The 21665-nt window shown below is 44.2% G+C and overlaps 1 protein-coding gene across 2 annotated transcripts in view; it reads left to right on the forward strand.

The window, feature by feature from the left end:
* Positions 1-19367, forward strand: part of rbbp8l (retinoblastoma binding protein 8-like) — a 248093-nt gene extending 228726 nt beyond the window's left edge. Inside the window, exon 16 of one of the 2 annotated variants that reach the window (XM_068048838.1) lies at positions 19059-19367. In XM_068048838.1, the coding sequence (XP_067904939.1) occupies positions 19059-19129 (71 nt within the window). In that variant the 3' untranslated portion in view covers positions 19130-19367. The remainder of the gene's footprint in view (positions 1-19058) is intronic. The other variant, XM_068048837.1, reaches the window with a different exon arrangement.
* The last annotated feature ends 2298 nt before the right edge of the window (positions 19368-21665 follow it).

A 21665-nucleotide genomic window follows, 5' to 3' on the forward strand; every position in this document is an offset into this window, starting at 1 on the left:
TTACAGGACGATATAGATGGGCTGGTAAGATGGGCAGAGGAGTGGCAAATGGAATTTAATCCTGAGAAGTGTGATGTGTTGCATTTTGGGAGGACTAACAAGGCAAGGGAATATACAATGGGTGGTAGGACCCTAGGAAGTACAGAGGGTCAGAGGGACCTTGGTGTACTTGTCCATAGATTACTGAAGGCAGCAGCACAGGTAGATAAGGTGGTTAGGAAGACATATGGGATACTTGCCTTTATTAGTCGAGGCATAGAATATAAGAGCAGGGAGGTTATGATGGAGCTGTATAAAATGCTAGTTAGGCCACAGCTAGAATACTGTGTACAGTTCTGAGCAGCACACTATAGGGAGGATGTGATTGCACTGGAGAGGGTGCAGAGGAGATTCACCAGGATGTTGCCTGGGCTGGAGTATTTCAGCTATGAAGAGAGACTAGATAGGCTAGGGTTGTTTTCCTTGGAGCAGAGAAGGCTGAGGGATGACCTGATTGTGGTATACAAAATTATGAGGGACATAGATAGGGTAGATAGGAAGAAACGTTTTCCCTTAGCAGAGGTGTCAATAACCAGGGAGCCTAGATTTAAGGTAAGGGGCAGGAGGTTTAGAGGGGATTTGAGGAAAAACTTTTTCCCCGAGAGGGTGGTTGGAATCTGTAACACACTGCCTGAAGGGGTGGTAGAGACAGGAACCCTCACAACATTTAAGAAGTGTTTAGATGAGCACTTAAAACGCCATAGCATACAAGGCCAAGTGCTGGAAAATGGGATTAGAATAGATAGGTGCTTGATGGCCGACACGGACACGATGAGCCGAAGGGCCTGTTTCTGTGCTGTATAACTCTATGACTCTATGAAAGTAATAGAAGAGGATATAGACAGGCTGATGAAATGTGTGGACATGTGGCAAATGAAAGTTAATGCTGAGAAGTGTGAAGTGGTACATTTTGGTAGGAAGAGTGAGGACAGGCAATATAAAATAAAGGACACAATTCTCAAGTGGGTGCAAGAACAGAGCGACCTGGGGGTATATGTGCACAAGACGTTGAATGTGGCAGGGCAGGTTGAGAAAGTGGTTAAAAAAGTATACAGGATCCTGGTCTTTATAAATAGAGACATAAAAGCAAGGAAGTTATGATGAACTTTTATAAAACTCTGGTTCTGCCTAAACTGGAGTATTGTGTCAAATTTTAGCCATCGCACTTTAGGAAGGATTTGAAGGTTTTAGAGAGGGTGCAGAAAAGATTTACGAGAATGGTTCCAGGGATGAGGGACTTCAGTTACTTGGATAGATTGGAGAAGCTGGGGATTGTTCTCCTTAGTGAAGAGAAGGTTAAGAGTAGATTCAATAGAAGTGTTCAAAGTCATGAGGGGTCCAGACAGAGTAGATAGAGAGAAACTGTTCCCATTGGCAGAATTCCTGACAATGCAGTTTATTCCTGATAATTCAAAGTCATTGTTGTCACCAAAGAAAAAAATTATTATTCAGTCGTTTGAATTAAGCAATGTAAGTTACACAGCAAAGTGAGAATTCGAATTATTGGATCATTTGAATTATTGAATGATTTCAATGAAACAACTTTGAATTATGAGTTGTCTGTATTGTTGGAAATTTTCAAATTGATTAACAGTCTGCCACCTAGTGACATAAAGGGAGAGAATCTCCATGTAAGGATTATTGCTGACCTCATTTTGAGGCCCTGCTGTCACTGGGAAAGATTATAAACTTTTTCAACAACACAGAGAAGCCCCAGGCCCTGAAATTCCATTTCGGCATGAGGAGTAAGAGAAGAGTGGATCTGTGGTAGGGGATCAGAAAATAGGGCAGGCCCAGTTCTGCCAAGATTACCCTCCATTTACACCTCAAATAAAGTTCCAGTTGGGTGGGGCATGGAGTAAATTTCTGTCCACTCGTCCACATCAAGAGCCTGTCTGGGGGAGTTCCCGCCCACCCCAGTATATCTTTTAAACAGCAAAAGCTGGCATTAGTGATTCCCAGGAAAGGCCCAAAAACTCTTCCAGCTAAAAGTAGTAATTCCAGAGAAGATCAGTTACCCTGAGAAAATACTCAGCTGGGCCCATTTGGAGTTGAATGTGAACTCTCCAAGGGCCTCCTTTCCTCCGTCAGAGTAGCATGATGGTGCTCCAACTTTATCGCTGGTGGATGGGGCAGGCGCCGTTGATATGCCAGCCCCAAGTATGCAAATAACCCTGTCGCCATAATTTGGGTCAAGGTCTGGGCCTCATCACTAGTGGAGCAGGCAGATCAGAATTTTGGGGCCATGAGCTTTACTGTATGAACATCAATCAATATCAATGCTTCCAATAATACAATTTCAGAGTTAGTTAAGCTTTGAGCAATGGTAGCGCACTGCAAACCTTGTTGAGTCTCGAATATGTGACATCATGGAGTGGCAAGACATGGCTTTATGCTCAGGATACCTCACACTGCTGAGTCACTGACCTCATCATGGAGAGGTACAGAGCAGCGATCAATCACTCTATCGTTGGGTTAATCTTCCACATCCACTTTCAACCAGCATAAAGAGGGCATTTGCAGAGGAGGATGTTATGAACAGGTGCGGAAGGTGTCTATTCACACAGGCTTTCTGAGGTTTAAAGAAGAAAGATGAAATTTTATTAAAACTTAAACTTAAGCTCTAATATGGTTAACGCCTGCAAATACACGATGCGCCCATGCCAGCATGCACACGTGGTACACACCTGAAAATAGGGACAGAAAAGAACAGAAGAAAAGATAGGTAGAACAGTTTGAGGCAATATCTTGGTACTATTTCTCGAGCTCGCTGTAGTCCTTGATCGACGATATGATCTTGCGTGTCATTGGGGCCCAGTATTCTTCGTAAACCTTGTTCGTGTTGGAGATTTTTATCTCTCTGAGTTTACGTGTCTTCAATGGTTTCAGGTCCCTGAGAAATGAGCAGGCAGGAGAGCAGAGGTCTTCTCAAACCAGGAGCTTTCTGATCTCAAGTACTGTTTTCTGCAATATAAAGCTCTCAGTTCAAACCTCTGCAACAGCTAAAACTGGTGACTAAAACTGGTCTGATCACTTTTGTGTATTGGGGAAGCAACTACTGGGCCCCCATTGTTTCAGCACCATCTGTTACTATGCAAATGTCTTTCCAGTCAGGAACTTGCAATTTTTAAGTTTTAATGTTCATGTGGCAAAATCCTGTGTGCCTCAATCTTGGCAGGTGGTGGGGGGGGGGGGAAGTGGTTACCTGACAAGGTAGAAACAATTTATTTTATCCAGGGCTTTATAGGTAGAATCACAACTGCCGAAACAGCATTTGCAGGAATGCTTGAAACATTTAGTCAATGGCTTGCAATTTTTCCTCCTCTGTGTCTGTTTTTCCTCTCTACCCCAACCAACTCCATCTGCTGTCCCATCCTGTTCTCAATCTCTGAGAGAGATTAGCCGATGAATTGAGTTGAGGTACAGATCAGCTATGATCTAACTGAATGACAGAAAATGCTTGAAGGGCTGAATGGCCTACTCATTGTTTCTGAGGTTATACTTCCTTACAGCCTGTAAATAGGCTCTTACTGTTATAGTGAATCAGGTGGGTGGTGACTTGGGAAAACACCAGGCAGTAATGTGAACTGAACATAGTAACTTATGCTGCAGCACAGCTGCATGGCAGTCACAGCTCTCTGTAACTCATCCAATTAACCAATCAGTTGTCAGTTTCACTTGGCTATTTCATTTTAATGGATATCACAGCTGAATACAATCCTGAATTTACTTGATATTCATAGGAACATAGAAACAGGAGTAGGCCAGTTAGCCCCTCGAGCCTGTTCCAACAGCATTCAATGAGATCATGGCTGCTCTGCGACCTAACTCCATACAGCTGCCTTTGTTCCATATTCATTAATACCTCTGACTAACAAAAATCTATCAATCTCAGTTTTGCAAGTAACAATTGACCAAGCATCAATTGCCATTTGCTGAAGAGGGTTCCAAATTTCGACCACATACAGATACATTTCCAGCTGGAGACACTGGATAGCAATCAGGGGCAGAAACTTTGGATGATGTTACTCCTTCAAGCCTATGAAAGCCAAGACCAATTGCAGTGCTGCCAATCCCACCCCAGAAAAGGTTAGTTAGTTAGTCAGGCCACTCAGCACAAACTGAGGATCAAACATAGGCATTTTTCTTATCTATGTGACTCCAATATCACATGACTTGGTGAATTCACCAACTTTGTGATTTTGTTTTGTTATTATTCATTCTTAGGATGGAGGTGTCACTGACAAGGCCAGCATTTATTGCCCATCCCCAGTTGGCCTGAGAAGGTACTGGTGGAACTGATTGGCTTGCTAGGCCACTTGAGAAGGCAGTCAAGAGTCAACCATATTAGTGTGTGGGTCTGGAATAATATTTGTAACCAGGAAATTAGCCATTATTATGTTGTTTAGTTATATTATCAATAACATTCCCTTTAACTACAGTCACTGATTATCACATCAACTACACCCTGCCCAGCAGAAACATAGTGAGTGTGCAGCCCTGTTCCTGCCCAATTTCTAGCTGCCCCATGGCAAGAAAAATTTATACCTGCTATGTTATGAAAGTAATACTGTTTGTGTTACAATAGATGGTGTCAGTGGATTTGAAATATGCTAAGGTGTATTTAATTAAGTATGTCCAGCATTCCTGAGTGGTAAAACAAACATCATGTTATTTTGCATGTTTTTTGAGAGGAACAAATTTAAAACTTGCCATCATACATTGAGCAGTCGCTATCTTTCATAAATATGAAAACATGGGGCTGGATTTGACTAGCCCTCCAGAGACAGGCTGGGATGTGGGGTGGTGGGGGTGGTGGTGGTGGTGGGGGGGAAGTGTGCTTAAAATGCTGAGGGAAGGCGGAGTGCCCATCAACTTCCCAATGCCATTAAATTTTACCAGGGGCAGGGAAGATTGAGGACAACTTTCCTGCCTAGAGGACAATTAAGGACCACTTCCAGCCACCACTGGCATTTTACCAGCGAAGGGAGGGGGAGGGGGGCCTCCGCCATGTGAGGAGGCCGCCCAGTAAAAGCTGGTGGGCTCGTTGGGGGGGGCTCCTGATTGGGCACTCTGTGGTCACAGAGGCCCCTCCCTGTAGCAAGGGCCACCCCTGCTGAAAGATCCCACCCTGCCCTCACTAACAACATCCCCCGTCCCCCCACAACCTCAGCAAAGCCTGCCTGAGTGGCCCCAGCGAGCTTGACCCCACTTACCTTAATTCTGGGGCCTCCTCCATGGCTGCTCTGGGCCTCCTGAAGTCCCACCGGTGGCCACAACACCCAGTGGCGCTGCTGGAACTGCTGAGCAGCCGGCCATCTGATTAGCCGGCAGCTCTCGGGGCAGAACCTTGACCCTTAAAGGGAACTGCCTCCCCAACAGTGGGCAGTTAATTTCCTGCCCGCCATTGAGTTTGGCCAGAGAGCTACAAATGGCCGAGGCAGTGTGGTCCATGCTTTCTGGCCTGTCAGGGGAACCCCCGCCACCAAAATAAAACTCAGCCCATGGTTTCAAATCGCAATGTAAAATATGAGTACAAATACATAAACATGTTATAGTGATAATGTTACAACCAGGTGAGAAAGGGGTCTTGGGGTTTCCTCTGAGCCTTTGCCTGGTTTGACCATAACAGAGTTTAATTTTGAAAACACTGTGTTTTTAGCTTCCCCTCAGTGAATCCTTGTTCACTTCTCTCCAATTGTAAGGCAAAGAAATCAGCCAGACACGTTTTCTTAGATTTAAACAAGAAAGGTGTAAGTTTATTAACCTTGTAACTCTAATTTGGTTAAAACTGCTACGAATATGCGATGCAACCACGCTAGCATGCATACGCGATAAACACACACACACAGATAGAGGCAGAAAAGGAGTAAGAATAAAGGGGAGAAGCTTGAAGTAATAGCTGGGGTTCATTTGCTGTCCTTTGAGTTCGATGAGTCTTTGATTGCAGTTAAATCTTGCCGTTTCGTTGGGGCCCAGTGCACGCTTTCAAATTTGTTTTGATGTAGGAGTCATCTCTCTTGAGGTTTAAGTGACTTCAGTGGATCTGGAAATTCATGAGAGAGAGAGCCGGGCAGGAGAGAGGCTCTTTCTTCAAGTTCAGTTGCAGTCTGACCCAAACTGTTCTGTGTGCTATTCAAAACCAAACCTGGGCCAGCAGGTTAATCATGTGACTAGTTGTTTTTTTAACAAACTCTCCTGCGTTTTTGTGGATTCTTTATCTTAGCAGACACCCGCAGTCACCGGGGGGACGGGAGGAGGAATGGAATGCTGGCTTGTTGCACATTTAAGGTCTGGTAATCAAAATCCATTTGGGTTAATTGGATCCATTGTCTTTTCCGAGGCAACTGCCTCTTAGAATGCAAATTTTTCCAGCCACTGCTGATCCCTTCAGTCCAGCAACAGTTTAAAATTACTGTTTTATATGGCAAAATTAATATGCCTCATTTGTGGCAGGTGGGGTCTTCATGACACCTCCACACCCAGTGGAATGAAATGCGATTTTTAGAAGAGCATTTCATGAAAAGGGACTAGAGAGAAGAGTAGGTACAGGAAAACACACATGCATCTCTCTCATTCATTCCCATTCAGAAATCCTAAAAATTGTTACAGCCTGTCTTTTCTTGGTAGCAGTGCTGCCGTAAACTTCCCTTTTGGCATTCTAATAAACATGTGATTTTTGGGGAAGTTTTTTTTTCAGTTTGCACATTTCCATGACTGCCTAGAGTGTCTTTGTTCCTGTTGAGTTCTGCAGGGGAGGGTTAGATTTAATAATCTCAGGGTTGGAGTTCTGCTCATGGGCGTCGGCAGTGGGTGGATCCACTCTGAACTCGCTTTCAGCGCTTTGATGAGTCATGCAAGGGCTTTTCACCTTAGGGGATGGTTGGTTCCCTTTTCTCCTGACTGTGGGGGTGGAGTCTTTGATAATCTTCCCTTTGTCCTCTGGGACACTCCTGCTTACAGGTATTTGTCCAGATTCTACTGCACTCCCCTGTGGCACTTCGACTAGGTGAGGCATCACCCTCACAGTTTCTCTGCCCTCTTGAGGACTTGCTTTGTCTCTGCGGGTTTCTGTAAATGCTGTGAGCAATTCTGGTGTCCACATTTACATAGGAAGACGTGAGGTCTAACTTTTCAAACATTTTGGGGTTGGCTGACTGGACAGTATGGGTTTCCATTTGGGAAACCTCCAGGAATTCCTTTAACCTGTCCTCTTTGTCCCTTTATCCCTTTTCCTCTCTAACCTTTTTCCAGTCTTGAGCCTGTCTGACCCCTTTTGTTCTCGGCAGGGATCCCTTACAGTTCACCGGCCCTTTGCTGGAGGGTCCTCCAAACACCAATACAGGACTTAGGGGGTGCCGATTTCACTGTAGGTTGGGGTTTCCCCTCAACTTGGCACATGTGGTCACTCCTACAGTGCTCCACCACAACTTTGTGGAGTTTTGGCCAGTCAAACTGCTGTTTTATGCAGGCTTTGGCTTTTTGTATACCGACATGTACAGCCATTGTAATCTATGGGCCATTCTGAATATTTTCTTTGGTACCTCTGTGGCACCACTGGTGAACCATTGTCCACTCCTTGCCCTCAGGTCTGTGAGGAGAACTCCACTTCCTCATCTGTACCTCATTCTTTAAATAGTAGCAGTTAGGGACTCCCTGTTCTTCAATTTCAGACTGGGCAGCTGTACTAACTTTCTCAGTACTGGGTCAGCTCGCTGAGCCTCAGCTCGGGAAGATCCATTTCACTCATTCCCAGGGTCTTCTAACTTTCCAAAGAAAGTCTCAGACAGATAGATCTCATGGTCATTTGCCTGATGTGCCAATTCAGGCTCCTCTGGGGCAGCTGGTTTGATCATGGCCTGATTCACTACACATTCAGGGAAACTGCAGGGGTCCGTCTCCTGTCATTGCCCTGTCTGTCTGACCTCCTGCAGTCTCTCTTTCACTACTGGGGAAGCTACCACCTTCACCCCCGCCAGATTATTACCTAGGAGCAGGTCAACCCTGTCCACAGGCAAACTAGGTACATTCCCTACGGTCACCGGTCCCGAAACTAGGCCGCACTCCAAGTGCACCCGACATAAAGGTACAGGTGTACACTGGATTCCAATACCAGTTACCACCATTCTGGTATTTACTGAACTCTCTGGGGGAAAGGTCAGGCCTTTTCCCAGTAGAGGATCTAGTGGCCCCTGTGTCTCTGATGATTACTATGGGCTTGCTTGCCCCACTCGAGGGGTATGGGGTTACTCTCCCTTCAGACACAAAATCCTGATAACCCTCAGAAATCCTATTAAATTTTCCTGCACTCGCAGCAGTATGTTTCCTGGGCCAGCAGTTAAAGCCACAGATTGTTCTGTTGTGCTTTCCATCAGGGTCCCTTCTGCTTCACTGAGCGGGTGTGCCCTGATTAAACCTATAGGCTTTCCCCATAGTTTCCAGCAGTCAGATCTTAGCTGACTTGCTTTATTGCAATGGAAGTACACAGGTCTCCGGGTCTCACGCCTACTTACAGCACTATCCTTTTTGGCTGAAGGAAGGCCACCTGTGACTCCTGCTTTTCTTTCCCTCCCAGGACTTCTTGGGTTTCTATCACCCACCTTTTGTCCTTTTCAGATTTGTGGGGGTGATTAGGAAAGGTTTTCCCCTGAAGAACTGACTTATAAATGAGAGCAAACTCATCAGACAGAATTGCGGCTTGCCGGGCTGCATGAACTTTTTGTTCCTCCACATGTGTCTTTATGGAGAGTGGGAGAGAGTTTTTAAATTCCTTGAGCTAAATTACCTCTCTGAGATTTTCATCTGGGCTGCACTTTAAGAGCCCTCAGCCACTGGTCAAAAGCCAGCTGCTTATTTCTCTCAAACTCCAGGTAAATTTGATCAGCTTGCTTCTTGAGGGTTCTGAACTTTTGGCGATAGGCTTCCAGTACTAACTCATATGCCCCGAGGATAGCATTTTTTTGTCAGTTCATAATTTGATGAATTCTCATCTGGCAACAAGGAATCAACCTCTTGGGCTTTTCCTGTTAGCTTGCTTTGTAGCAGGAGAGTCCAAGCCTCAGCTGGCCACTTCAGCTGCCTTGCAAGTTTTTCAAATGATACAAAAAATGCTTCCACGTCTCCCTCGTTGAATCTTGGAATCGATTGGGAAAATTTCAACAATTCTATACCCAGCCCTGAATTATGATCCTCCATATAGGCCATGCTTTCACGTTGTCGCCCCCTAGTAAACTCAAGCCGCTTCAGCACTCTCTCTTCGCCTTCCTTCTAAAAGCCTTTCTCTTTCTCTCTCTTCTGTCCTTCTTTCTCTCTCTCCTCTCTTTCTTTCTCTCTCTCCTCGCTCTCTCTTTTTCGTTCTTCTGTCTCTTTCCTTTTCTCTTTCCTCACGTTCCTTCTGGAAGGCTCTTTCTTTCTCTCTCTCCTGTCTCTTTCTTTCTCTTTCTCTTTCCCTGTCTTCTAATTCAAGTTTCCTCTGTTCCAATTTTTCTTTGCCAGCAATACCCTATTGGAGTCTATTTCCAATCCTGTTTTTGCTTCTTCAGATTCAAGGGAAAAATGGTTGGCCACTAGTCTTAAGAGTTCAGACTTTCTGGCGTTGGCATGGACAGTGATGCCACACTACTCAGCCAGTTTCCCCAACTCCTCCATAGACAGTGCTTTTAACTTATCCCAAGTTACTTCGTCCTGGCTTGGGGAGTTACTGACTTGAGTCACAGACATGTTAGTATTCTAGCACACACAACCACAAGAAAACCTGTATTGAAATCTTTTCTCTTTTTTTAAATTGGGATCAATTTGACTTCCCACTTCCAATTTCTCGTTTGTCTGTAGGTCGAATCTAGATGATAGCCCCAAAATTTCTGCTATGGTCAGGTGAGAAAGGGGTCTAGGGGTTCCCTCTCAGCCTTTGCCTGGTTTGACAGTAACAGGGTTTAATTTTTAAAATACTGTGTTTTAGCTCCCCCTCAGTGAATCCTTGTTCACTTCTCTCCAGTTATAAGGCAAATAAATCAACCAGACACGTTTTCTTAGATTTAAACAAGAAAGGTGTAAGTTTATTAACCTTAAAACTCTAATTCGGTTAAAATTACTACGAATACGTGACGCAACCATATTAGCATGCATGTGCAATAAACACACATGCAGATAGAGGCAGAAAAGGAGTAAGAATAAAGGGGAAAAGTTTGAAGCAATAGCAATAACAGTCCCAACTTCTCCAATCTATCTACATAATTAGAACATTCTCTTGAATCTTTTCTGTACTCTCTCCAATGCCCTCACGTCTTTCCTAAAGTGCAGTGCCCAGAACTGGACGTAATACTCCAGCTGAGGCCGAACTAGTGTCTTATACAAGTTCAACATAACTTGCTCTTGTACTCTGTGCCCCTATTAATAAAGCCCAGGATACTGTATGCTTTATTAACCGCTCTCTCAACCTGCCCTGCCACCTTGAATGACTTATACAGCCAGGTTCCTCTGCTCCTGCTCCCCCTTTAGAATTGTACCCTTTATTCTATATTGGTGCTCCATGTTCTTCCTACCAAAATGAATCACTTCACATTTCTCTGCATTGAATTTTATCTGCTACCTGTCTGCCCATTCCACCAACTTGTCTATGTCCTTTTGGAGTTCTACACTAGGGTCCCAACACTGACCCCTGGGGAACTCCACTATAAACTTTCGTCCAGCCCGAAAAACATCCATTCACCACAACTCTTTGTTTTCTGTCACTGAGCCAATTTCGTATCCATGTTGCTACCATTCCTTTTATTCCACTAGCTATAAGTTTGCTCACAGGTCTGTTGTGTGGCACTGTATCCAATGCCTTTTGAAAGTCCATGTACACCACATCAACTGCATTGGCCTCATCAACCCTCTCTGTTAACTCCTCAAAAAATTCCAACAAGTTAGTTAAACATGATTTTCCCTTAAGAAATCCATGCTGCCTTTCCTTAATTAACACACTTTGTCCATGTGACTATTAATTTTGTCCCAAATTATTTTTTTCCAGAAGTTTCCCCACCACCGAAGTTAAACTGACTGGCCTGTAGTTGCTGGGCTTATCTTTACACCCTTTATTGAACAAGGGTATAACATTTGCAATTCTCCAAACCTCTGACACCACCCCCAAGTCTAAGGAAGACTGAAAAATTATGGCTAGTGCCTCCGCGATTTTCACTCTCACTTCCCTCAGTATCCATGGATGCATCTCATCCGGTCCTGGTGCTTTATCCCTTTAAGTACAGACAGCCTATCTAATACATCCTCTTTATCAATTTTAAACCCTTCCGGTGTCTCAATTACCTCCTCTTTCATCATAGCCTGGGTTGTCCATGAGGTTTATTCACTGTTGCCTGATGAGAGTTCATCAGATTATGAGATAACTAAAAATGCTATCCTGAGTGCATACGAGCTAGTACCAGAGGTATACTGCCAAAAATTCTGAACTCTCCAAAAGCAGCCGGAACAAACTTACATCGAGTTTGAAAGGGTTAAGCAACACACTTTTGACCAATGGATACGGGCAGTTCAGATAGAGTCCACCTATGAAAACCTTAGAGAAATGATCCTCCTCGAGGAGTTCAAAAATCTCCTCCCCTTTCCATAAGAAACCATATGGAGGAACAAAAGGTTCCAAGAGCCAGGCAGGCAAGCTGGCTGATGATTATACACTTATTCACAAGCCCTTTCCCAAAGGGAAACCCTTCCCTAGTCACCTCCAAAAACCTGGAAAGGATAGAAGGTGGAGGGTGAGAGGAGGATGAACAGCCATGAACGAGAAGGGAGAGCTGGAAACACAGAAGTGATGCCTGGAAGCCTGTATGTTTCCATTGTAACAAGGCAGGTCACCTTCGAGCTGACTGCTGGAAGTTATGGGGAAAATCCATAGGTTTAGTCACCAGACCAGTGCAGAAAAAGGGATGGAAAGCACAGCAGACCAGGCTTTGGCTTTAACTGCAGCAGTAAAACCCAGTAAACGTACCACTGAGAGTGTGGGAAAACTTCACAAAATCCCTGAAAGTTACCAGGATTTTGTGTCCAGAGGAAAAGTGACCCCATATCCCTCAAGTGAGACGAGTAATCCCGTAGTCATACTTAGGGATACAGGGGTCACCTTTCCCCCAGAGAGTGCATTGAATGCTAGAGTGCTAATAAACTGTATCTGAGGAAAGTATATGCCCAAACCTTTATACCGGGTGCACCTGGAATACAACCTTGTTTCAAGACCGATAACCATGAGGACTGTCCCTAGTTTTCCTGTGGGCGGGGTTGACCTGCTCCTGGGTAATGATCTGGCAGGGCGAAGGTGGTAGCTTCCCTAGCAGTTTTAGAGAGACCAAAAGAGGTCAGGGAGACAGAGCAGTTACAGGAAAAGCTCCCTGGCATTTTTCCTGATTGTGTAGCGACCCGGTCTATGGCCAAACAAGTTCCGTCAGAGGAGACTGAACTGGCACTGCAGATAGATGACCTACTGTCTGGTTATCTGAAACCTTCTTTGGGAAATTAGATGACGGAAAGGATGGGTTAAACAGGTCTTCCTTGGTCAAGGCTCAACAAGCCGATCCAGGCTTAGAAAGGTTAGCACAGACTGCCCAAACTGAAGCTGAAGCAGAGGGAGTTCCAGAGTGCAACTATTTAAAGGATGAGATGCTGATGAGGAAGTGGAGACCTCCTCACAGACCTGCAGATGAAGAGTGGATTGTGGTTCACCAGGTTGTGGTGCCGCCTAGGTACTGTAAGGAAATATTGAGAATAGCCCACGAGATTCCAATGGCTGGACACGTCGGTATCAGAAAAACCCAAGCCCGCATCAGACAGCGTTTTCGCTGGCCACAACTGCACAAGGATGTGGTGGAGTTCTGTAAGACATGCCACACATGCCAGGCTGTGGGGAAGCCTCAACCTGCAATAAAACCTGTACCCCTAATTCCCGTACCAGCTTTTGAGGAACCGTTCAGCGGAGTGCTGGTAGATTGTGCGGGGCTCCTGCCGAAAACAAAATGGGGTTACCAGTATCTTCTCACTATTATGGATGTGGCTACCCAATTTCCAGAGGCCTTCCCTCTAAGAACTATGTCTGTCAAGGTAGTGATGGAGGGGCTAACCCAATTCTTCAGCCGATTTGGGCTGCCTGCTGAGATCCAGTCGAATCAGGGCACAAATTTTAAATCCAATATTTTTAAAAAGGTCATGGGTAATCTGGGCATAACCCAACTAAAGTCCTCAGCCTAACACCCACAGTCACGAGGAGCTTTGGAGCAGTACCACCAGACCCTAAAGACAATGATCGTGGTATACTGCTATGAGTACACCCATGACTGGAACAAAGGGCTGGGATTTCTTCTTTTGCTACCAGAGACACACCTAATGAGTTCACTAGTTTTAGTCCCTTTGAATTAGTTTATGGACACGAGATGAGAGGTCCCCTAAAATTAATCAAGGAGTGGTTTTGGGATACGGAGACAAATCTTCCCTGTTAGACTACATCTCCATGTTCTGAGAACAGCTCTTGAGAGCCTGTGCCGTGGCTCAGGAACACCTAAAAACCACCCAGACAGCTATGAAAAGGCAGGCGGATAAATATGCCAAGGCCAGAATATTTCAGCCCAGAGACCATGTGTTAGTGCTATTACCAATACTGGGAGAACTGTTGAAAGCCTGGATCAGTGTCCTCTACAGAGTAATAAAGAGAATTATCCAGGTGAATCATATAATTGACACCCCAGATCATAGGAAAAAGCAAAGGCTGTGCCACATCATTATGTTAAAACGGTATCACAGGCGGGAAGGGGACAAACAAGCACAGGTCTGTCAGACAGTCAGGAAAGTGGAGGGCGAAAGGGACAGTGAGGATAAGTTAGTGGGAGGCCTGGAGGATTCTCAAATCAAACATCTACCATCCGGTTTTCTGACACTGAAATGTTAGGGAAATTAGACACCAAAATCTCCTATTTAAATGCAGAACAGAGAGGAGACCTAACAAGGCTGCTCACAGCATTTAAAGAGATATGCAGGGGTGAACCAGGGTGCACAAACCTAACCCTACATGATGTGGATGCAGGAGAGACCCTCCAGTAAAACAAAATCCCTATCGCCTAGGTCCCAGGAAACTGCTCAAGGTTCGGGAGGAAATTCAGAATGAAGACCTAGAAATTAAAGATTTTAAATTCTGAAGGGAGACACAGAAAAGATCATAAACCAAAGGAAAACACTAAGCCCAAAAAGGTTTTTGTGGCAGGTTTGGAGGGTGGTGATGGCGGTGGCTGCAAGTCAAATATGCAAACTGAGGAGAAGTTGTGGGCCAGACTGGATAAGCACAGAAAAAACCCTGTACAAAAAACACTGGATGATTTTCACAAAGTCATGAACAACTTTGAATCCAGGGTTGAGTTCACTGATATAGAGAAACTGGAAAAGGAAGATATTATAGAAATACATGAGGAAATTCAGTATATGCTGGAGCATACGCTGATTGAGCACAGTCAGAGCAGTTGGAGTTCCCCAGTTGTGCTCGTGCACAATCTCGGATGAAAGAAAAACTAGAACATAGCTATGACAGTGAAACTGATGAGTGTGTGTACAGTTTCTTTCTAATTTATGACCCCCGAATGAAATGTTCCTTTTGACACATTTCATTTCGTGTGGTGGGGAGGTGCTATGCCAATGTGTTTTCTTGAATGATAATTTTCTTTAATCCACTGGCTGGAGATCTGAATTTATATATTTTTTAAATGGCATTTTTAAAAGACAAGCTGCCAGCAAAGTCATCCTTTCAGCTTAAGATGATCACCTAGTTTGCTACACTGTATCCTATATTACAAAGGACTATGAGGAGAGAGATGACGGGCTGAATTTTACGCTGCCCAGCGGGTCAGATGGTGGCGTGGGAGCAGCATAAAATTGAGCGGGAGGCTCCAGGAGGCCTTCCCGCCCTGCTCCCGCCTCCAGTCAACTTTACGGCAGTCGGGCGGTGGGGGGACAAAACGGCCTGCCCGCCAGAGGCCAATCAAGGCCTTTAATTGGCCACTTAACGGCCACTTAAGGGCTCTCGGCCACTTCCATGGGTATTTTACCCATGGCAAGCGAGCATGCTGGGGACGTGAAAGGCTGCCCAGCGATAGCTGCCGGCCTTGCCGAGCGCTGGGGGTGGGGGGGGAGGTCATGGCAGTGGCACAGGGTGCCCAATTGAGGGCCACCCCGCATCCCAACCCACCCCTTGGATCCAAGACGCCCCCCTCTCCCTCCAAATGGCCACCCTAGTCTCACCAGGGCAGGACTGATCCCCCTGGTGAAGCATGCCCAAAGTACCTTCCCTCCTGGCTCCATGTCATCGGCTGGGCTGCAGTCCCAGCTGTGGCCACCGCTCCGGGTGGCGCTGCTGGAACTAAGAGCTGCCGGCCCGAAAATTGGCCGGCAGCTCAATGAGGCAGGACTTCCTCCCTCAAGTGGGTGGAAGTCCCGCCTCGGGACAATTAAAGCCCGGAGACCAGTAAAATGCAGGACGGATCCCCGGGCTAGGCGGAAGCGGGTTCTCCACGACTTTTACGTCGGGGTGAATTCCCGTTTGCCTAAGGTAATCCAACCCAAAATGTCTGCTCAATCCCCAGCAAGAACCAAGACCCAGGAAGTTTAAAGGAACTACCTGTTCTCTCAGCAAGCAGACAAATACTGCTAACTGCTATGTTTGAATGATTGAGTGACTGTCATGTGATCATCCCCTCTCCATCTGTGGTTTTAAGCTGGTGTTTTCTCTGCAGCAAAGGAGAAGCAACATGTTGACCCCTAAGTTGGGGTCTTTTTCTCTCTCCATTCCAGCTTGAAAGCTTTCAAATCCTGCCTGTTGATTGACCACCTTTGCATACTCTGGCTACAATCAGAAACCCCGTTGGAGTAAATCACCCACATCGCCGTCTCCAAAGAGACCCACCAAACCAGTCATCTCCCTCTTTAAACTAAAAGCCTCAGGAACATTGAATTCAGCTTGAAGCCAGCTGTATCACCAAACTCCACAGAATGTATATCTTTTTTTATGGACTCTAACTCAACCAATCTACCTCTGTAACCTATTTGTGTGTGTGTGAGAGTGAAAGTTGTGCGTTGTTTATTATTTTATTAGTTCAGCCTCGGTACAATAAAGTTAACCTCTTTCTTTGTTAAACTCAAGAAAATCAGTCCGATTGGTTCTTGTTATGATCATAACACCTACTGATAGGCCATTACATTCACTTTGAGAAAGAGTTAAACCTGTTGTGGTCAAACAAGAAGAGGGAAAAGAGGGAAGCCCGTCGACCCCTCCTCATTTGACCGTAACAGTGTGAAGGTGAAGGAGTTCATTTAATACCCACAGCTGAACTGCAATAATCTCAGAAACAGCCTGGGTTAATACCCCAATATTAAATCAACTCCCTCATTGGGGTGCCAGCACCATAGAAGATGTTGAACAACTTCCAAAATTCTGCTGCCTATGTCCTAACTCGCACCAAGTCCCGTTCCCCTATTATCCTTGCGCTCGCTGAATTGCATTGGCTCCTGGTTAAGCAGCACCTTGGTTTTAAAATTCTCATCCTTGTTTTTAAATCCCTCCATTTCCTCACCCCTCCCTATCTCTGAAATCTCCTCCGGCCCCAAAATTCTCTGACATATCTGCGCTCATTTAATTCTGTCCTCTTGAGCATCCCCGATTTTAATCACTCCACCTTGCTTTCCTCCTTTAAGACCCTCCGTAACATCTACGTCTTTGGCCAAGCTTTTGGTCATTTGCCCGAATATCTCATTATGTAGCTTGGTATCATATTTTGTTTCATAATGCCTTGGGACATTTTATGATGTTAAAAGCACTATGTAAGTACTTGTTGTTGTTGTGGGAATGTGGTAAAGCTGCCTCACTTGTTTAGCTGGTTAAGCAGCAGCTGACCTGGCCATTTCAAGAAAGTCCTAGGTTCAATCCTTGTGCTTACTGAAATAATTCATTGCCACTAGGGTGCAGTAGAGGTGCCTTGGACACTCTTGCATTAGAAGTAAAGCCTGATTTCTTGACCCAAACCTGCCTGACTACATGTGTCAAGGTCAGCTGGACTGTACTGTTTTGTTCCGTATTGTTTATGTTTTAGTCTACGTTCTTTTTCGGTTTCAAAAATATGTTCAATATTTTCAGGTTGGGTCTGGCTTTTAAAAAAATGAGAGGACTCGGGCCCGGGTCAGGTTCGGATTGGCTGCTGTCGGGTTGGGCCCAGGTCAGGTTTTAATTTTATACCCGAGCCATTAGAAGGACCAAATTCAGCTGGGGCTCCTGTTACTGATTACTGCCCCCTGCTGGAAGTATGAACAGCAGGAAAGGACATGTTTATGAATGGGTTTGGCTAGAATGGTCCCAAATAATAAAATAGACAAGGTTCACTCATGAATAACAGCCACTAGGGTGGGGTAGCAGAGGGTTACTGCTACCTGTGCAATCATACTTCAGCAAAGAGTGATGGTATTTAGGAGAAGAGGAGGAAAAAAGAACTGGATAGAATAAAATGCAACCGAATGTTAAAGTTAAAGCTATTTCAATTTTATTTTTTGTTTGAAAGCCACCATCATCATTAAAGTGCCTCAACTCATTGGCTGCTAAAACCCTCTCCACTCATTTTTAAACTATTTTAATGAACTCTTGACCTTCCACTGTTTGTGAGAAGTAGCTCATCTAAAAGTCTACTGTGCATCTCCTAACTCATGTCAAGCCCTTGACGTCGTGATCCATGGCGAGGGGGCCTGAATATGGCTCCAGGTGAGGCCTGCCACGGACCTCGACACCGGTAGGGCTCAGCCCGATCTTCCCGGCAGCGGCCGGCACTCCCGTGCCTTCAGATCCCTGTCCGGGGAAACATGGCACCACACTGGTGGGGAGGGGGGGAAAGGTAAGTTTATCAGTGTGGGAATGTGGGGGAGGGGCAGGGTCAAATACACATAATGGGTGGAGGGGAATACCAGTGAAGCACCTTGGGACATTTTGCTATGTTAAAGCCTCAATATAAATGTAAATTGTTGTTGACCAATCATGTATAATTTGTATAACAAATTAGCTTTTATTCTTATTCCACTGTGAAGCGCCTATGGACATTTTTCAGTAGAATTGAGCAATACAGTCGTTAGCACGCTGCCCTTTTACTTCTTGGATTTGCAGTTAAATTTAGCACTGACTGATGCGATGAACCTTTCGTTTTGCTGCTGGCTAGAAGTGTCCTAATGAGTTTATGCAGCTTCTACTCAGTTCCTATTGAGCACAAGTCTACAGCATGGAATTGTCCATAACTAAGCCATTAATTGGCTACGTTGGCGGTCACACTCAAAAGGGTCACAAGAATGGATGATGTGCAAAACTGGAAATTTCACACTGTTGGATGTGCTGTACTGAGATTGGAGTTAAAGCATGTTTGGGTTGAAATTTCACTGTGCAATACATATTTAAAATATAGGTTAACATGCTCAAATAAATTTCCTGTTATTTTAATGAAGCTGCTAACCCATTTATTTTAAACAGATTAACAGCTTTGTCAAAATACTGGAGAGTGGAATTTCACACAAATCTTTTATGGGCTTGTTACTAACTTTGCACAGTGTCACTTCAGTCCAATCATTGGGAGAGAGTCGAAGGCACTCTGGTCTATATCTGGTGCCTGTGGCACATGGGCTTGCTTGGTGAGGCTGATGAAAAATTGGAAATTTTCTGAGAAAAATTCACCCACTCAAACAATTTACAAAAAATGATAAATATGCTTTTTTCTTTAGTAATTTGGTACAAAAATTGCTGTATCATTCCTCAGTGGAATAATGGGACAGCATGTCTTCAACAGATAAAATTAGGGCACTATAGTCTTGGGAAAAATAGGTGGAGATAAGTATTTTACAGATACCTTTTAAAGAAAGTAGTTGGTAAGGTTTATTGTTTCTGATGAGAGAAGTCCTGTAGGTCTCAGAGGACTTTTTTGTTACAGTATCCAGTTATGGTGCTGACAATATATGTTTTGTTTTTGCAGTCCAAACTAAGGAGGAGATTTATTACAAAGACTACAAAGCAAAAGAGCTGAAGATTGAAGACTGTCCATGAACAGAAGTTAAGATTACCAATACATACATGACATTTTAAGCTGCAGTTCAATCACACAAACTTCCAATGTTCTTTCTGCATCAATTGGTCAGCAGTCAACCAAACTCTCTGGTGAATCAATAGCTCATTTCCAATTAATCACCTGCAGCGAAGAGTAGGAATTAGTTTTGTTTCTCGTAATCAGTTATGTTACATACTAATGAAATGCGTAGGCTGAATTTAAAAGTTACATAGACAGAATCACAATAGTATAAGCACTACCTGACTCAATGCTTGCATAAAAAGAAACCTGCCATTTGTAACGGGCATTTTCTTGCTGAGGTGATGAATGACGTTATTGCTGTGGAAATGAAGCACTTCCGCTTATGATATCTTGTATTGATAAAGCATTCACAGGCTAGGTACAGACTAAGACTTCTACTCTAAACCAACAATATGCCTTAAACCTAACCTTTTATATCTTTTATATTTCCCGATGTCATACTTTCTTTCATTTCCTAACAACAGCCATTCCTACAGCTTCTCCTAACGAGATTACCAATTTAATGCCAAATTCATAGTATGTAAGTTTTGTACGCTAACGTATTAGGAACTGGATTAAGTTTGCCTAAATTCATTTCATTTAGGACCCTTACAAAGAGCAGAGGGAGGAAGCCTTCAGCCTATTAGTCAATGTTCTACTAGTCTTAATTTACTTGTAGGTTCCTGCTTGCCTTGGGTCTTTAGAACTGTATACAGTTCTTGTGTTGCACTATTGAGGTGAGCAATCATGAAAAACCCCTTTTAGACATTTGCCTCTGACTTTTCCTTCTATAGCTAATGGAAACCCTTCACCTCCACTCTCTCATTCCCAGACAGGTTAGCCTGAGTTTATGTACCTGTGCTCTACCATTCTATGGTGTAACATTTCAGTACACTAAATCATTCTGCCATCAATTGCATTACTTATTCAGCTCTACATACATCCCTTGCAGTCTCTGACTTGCCTTCGTCAGTATTCTGAAAATGCATTTCCGGATAAGTTGTAGCTGCATAACTCAATGTAATTTTTCAAAATGCACTAATGCTAGCATTGTATCTTTCTCTGGGGCATATTCATTACAGAGCATCCCATTTAATAGGTGAGGTTTGAACAGAAACAGGAAGCACAAAAAAATGTATGTATGTATCTTGTCTTCATCCATATTCCTGTTAATAGTGATTAGTAAGATGCTGACATTTTTGAAATGCATTTTCATTTTTGTAACACTTCAAATGCTAATGTGAGAATCAAGATATAAAGTGAAGTAACTTCTACTTTGGCCTAGAGAAGTTCCTGGCTCATAGAATTTTGCAGCCATCTCCAACCTCAGTGTAAACATTAAAATAAAAGCAAAATACTGCGGATGCTGGAAATCTGAAACAAAAACAAGAAATGCTGGAGTCACTCAGCAGGTCTGGCAGCATCTGTGGAAAGAGAAGCAGAGTTAACGTTTCGGGTCAGTGACCCGAAACGTTAACTCAGTGTAAACATATTGGATTTAGTGATTCACTAAATGCAGTTGCAAGGAGGACCTGTTTCTCAGATCTTCCCAATGGCTGGGCAGTGAATCCAGCAACTTTACAATGAGGTTGGCGCTCAATCAACAAGGCCCAAGCTCCAGAAGCTGGTAGCAATAGCACACCTCTAAAGCCAGTATAAAATTAGCTTTTAAATTCAATTCATGCTGTTAAGGGCACGTGGTGCAATGTGGTTGGTTCCCACTGTTCAACTCCCCACTTGACCGCAGCAAGTGTTTTGTTATTAGTGTTTAACTCCTTAATGTTTTATTTTTCAAATAAACAGACAGCGACAGGTTTTCTTGTAGGTTTAAAAACAGAAAATCACTTGTTTATTGATCAATATGCCTTAACCCAAAATTGACGCAACCACAACCACTCACACATTCACTCGCGCACACAAACACATACAAACACGCACACAAGAGACAGAGGGAAAAAAGGGAAAGTGATTTTTAGTGGTGGGGGTGGAGGGTACGATAAATCTGTTGAATTCTCTTGGAAATCAGGCTCTCGATGGGTGCAGCCTGAGATGAATGTAGATTTCTCTCTTGATTGAAAGTTCAGTACAGTGGATCACTTCTAGTTCACTGTTGTATAGTGTAGATGTAGGATTCTACAGCAGGGCAAGTGCCTTCTGGCTTGCTGGAAAACAAGCTGCTGGATGTTGCTTCTCTCTTTTTCTCTCTCTTTGGCTGTCTTTTTTTAAGGTAAAGCTATGTTACTTCTCCTGGTAGGAGACGCTCTGGTCTTTCCCCCCATGGTGATTGCTCAATGGCCAGGACGTGGCTACTTCACACCTTCTTTGTTTCAGAAGAAGACATTCAATTCTGGAATGTTTTAGGATGGGTGTAGGATGGGTTCAGTTGACACCTTTTAGGTGTCCTTTGTCCTTGTCAGACAGTTTCATAGAATCATAGAACGTTTAAGGCAGAGAAAGAGGCCACTTGGCCCATCGTGTCTGTGCCAGCTGATAAACAATCCACCTATTCTAATC

This window comes from Heterodontus francisci, chromosome 16 (assembly GCF_036365525.1).
Source record: "Heterodontus francisci isolate sHetFra1 chromosome 16, sHetFra1.hap1, whole genome shotgun sequence".
NCBI classification, from domain to species: Eukaryota; Metazoa; Chordata; class Chondrichthyes; order Heterodontiformes; family Heterodontidae; genus Heterodontus; species Heterodontus francisci.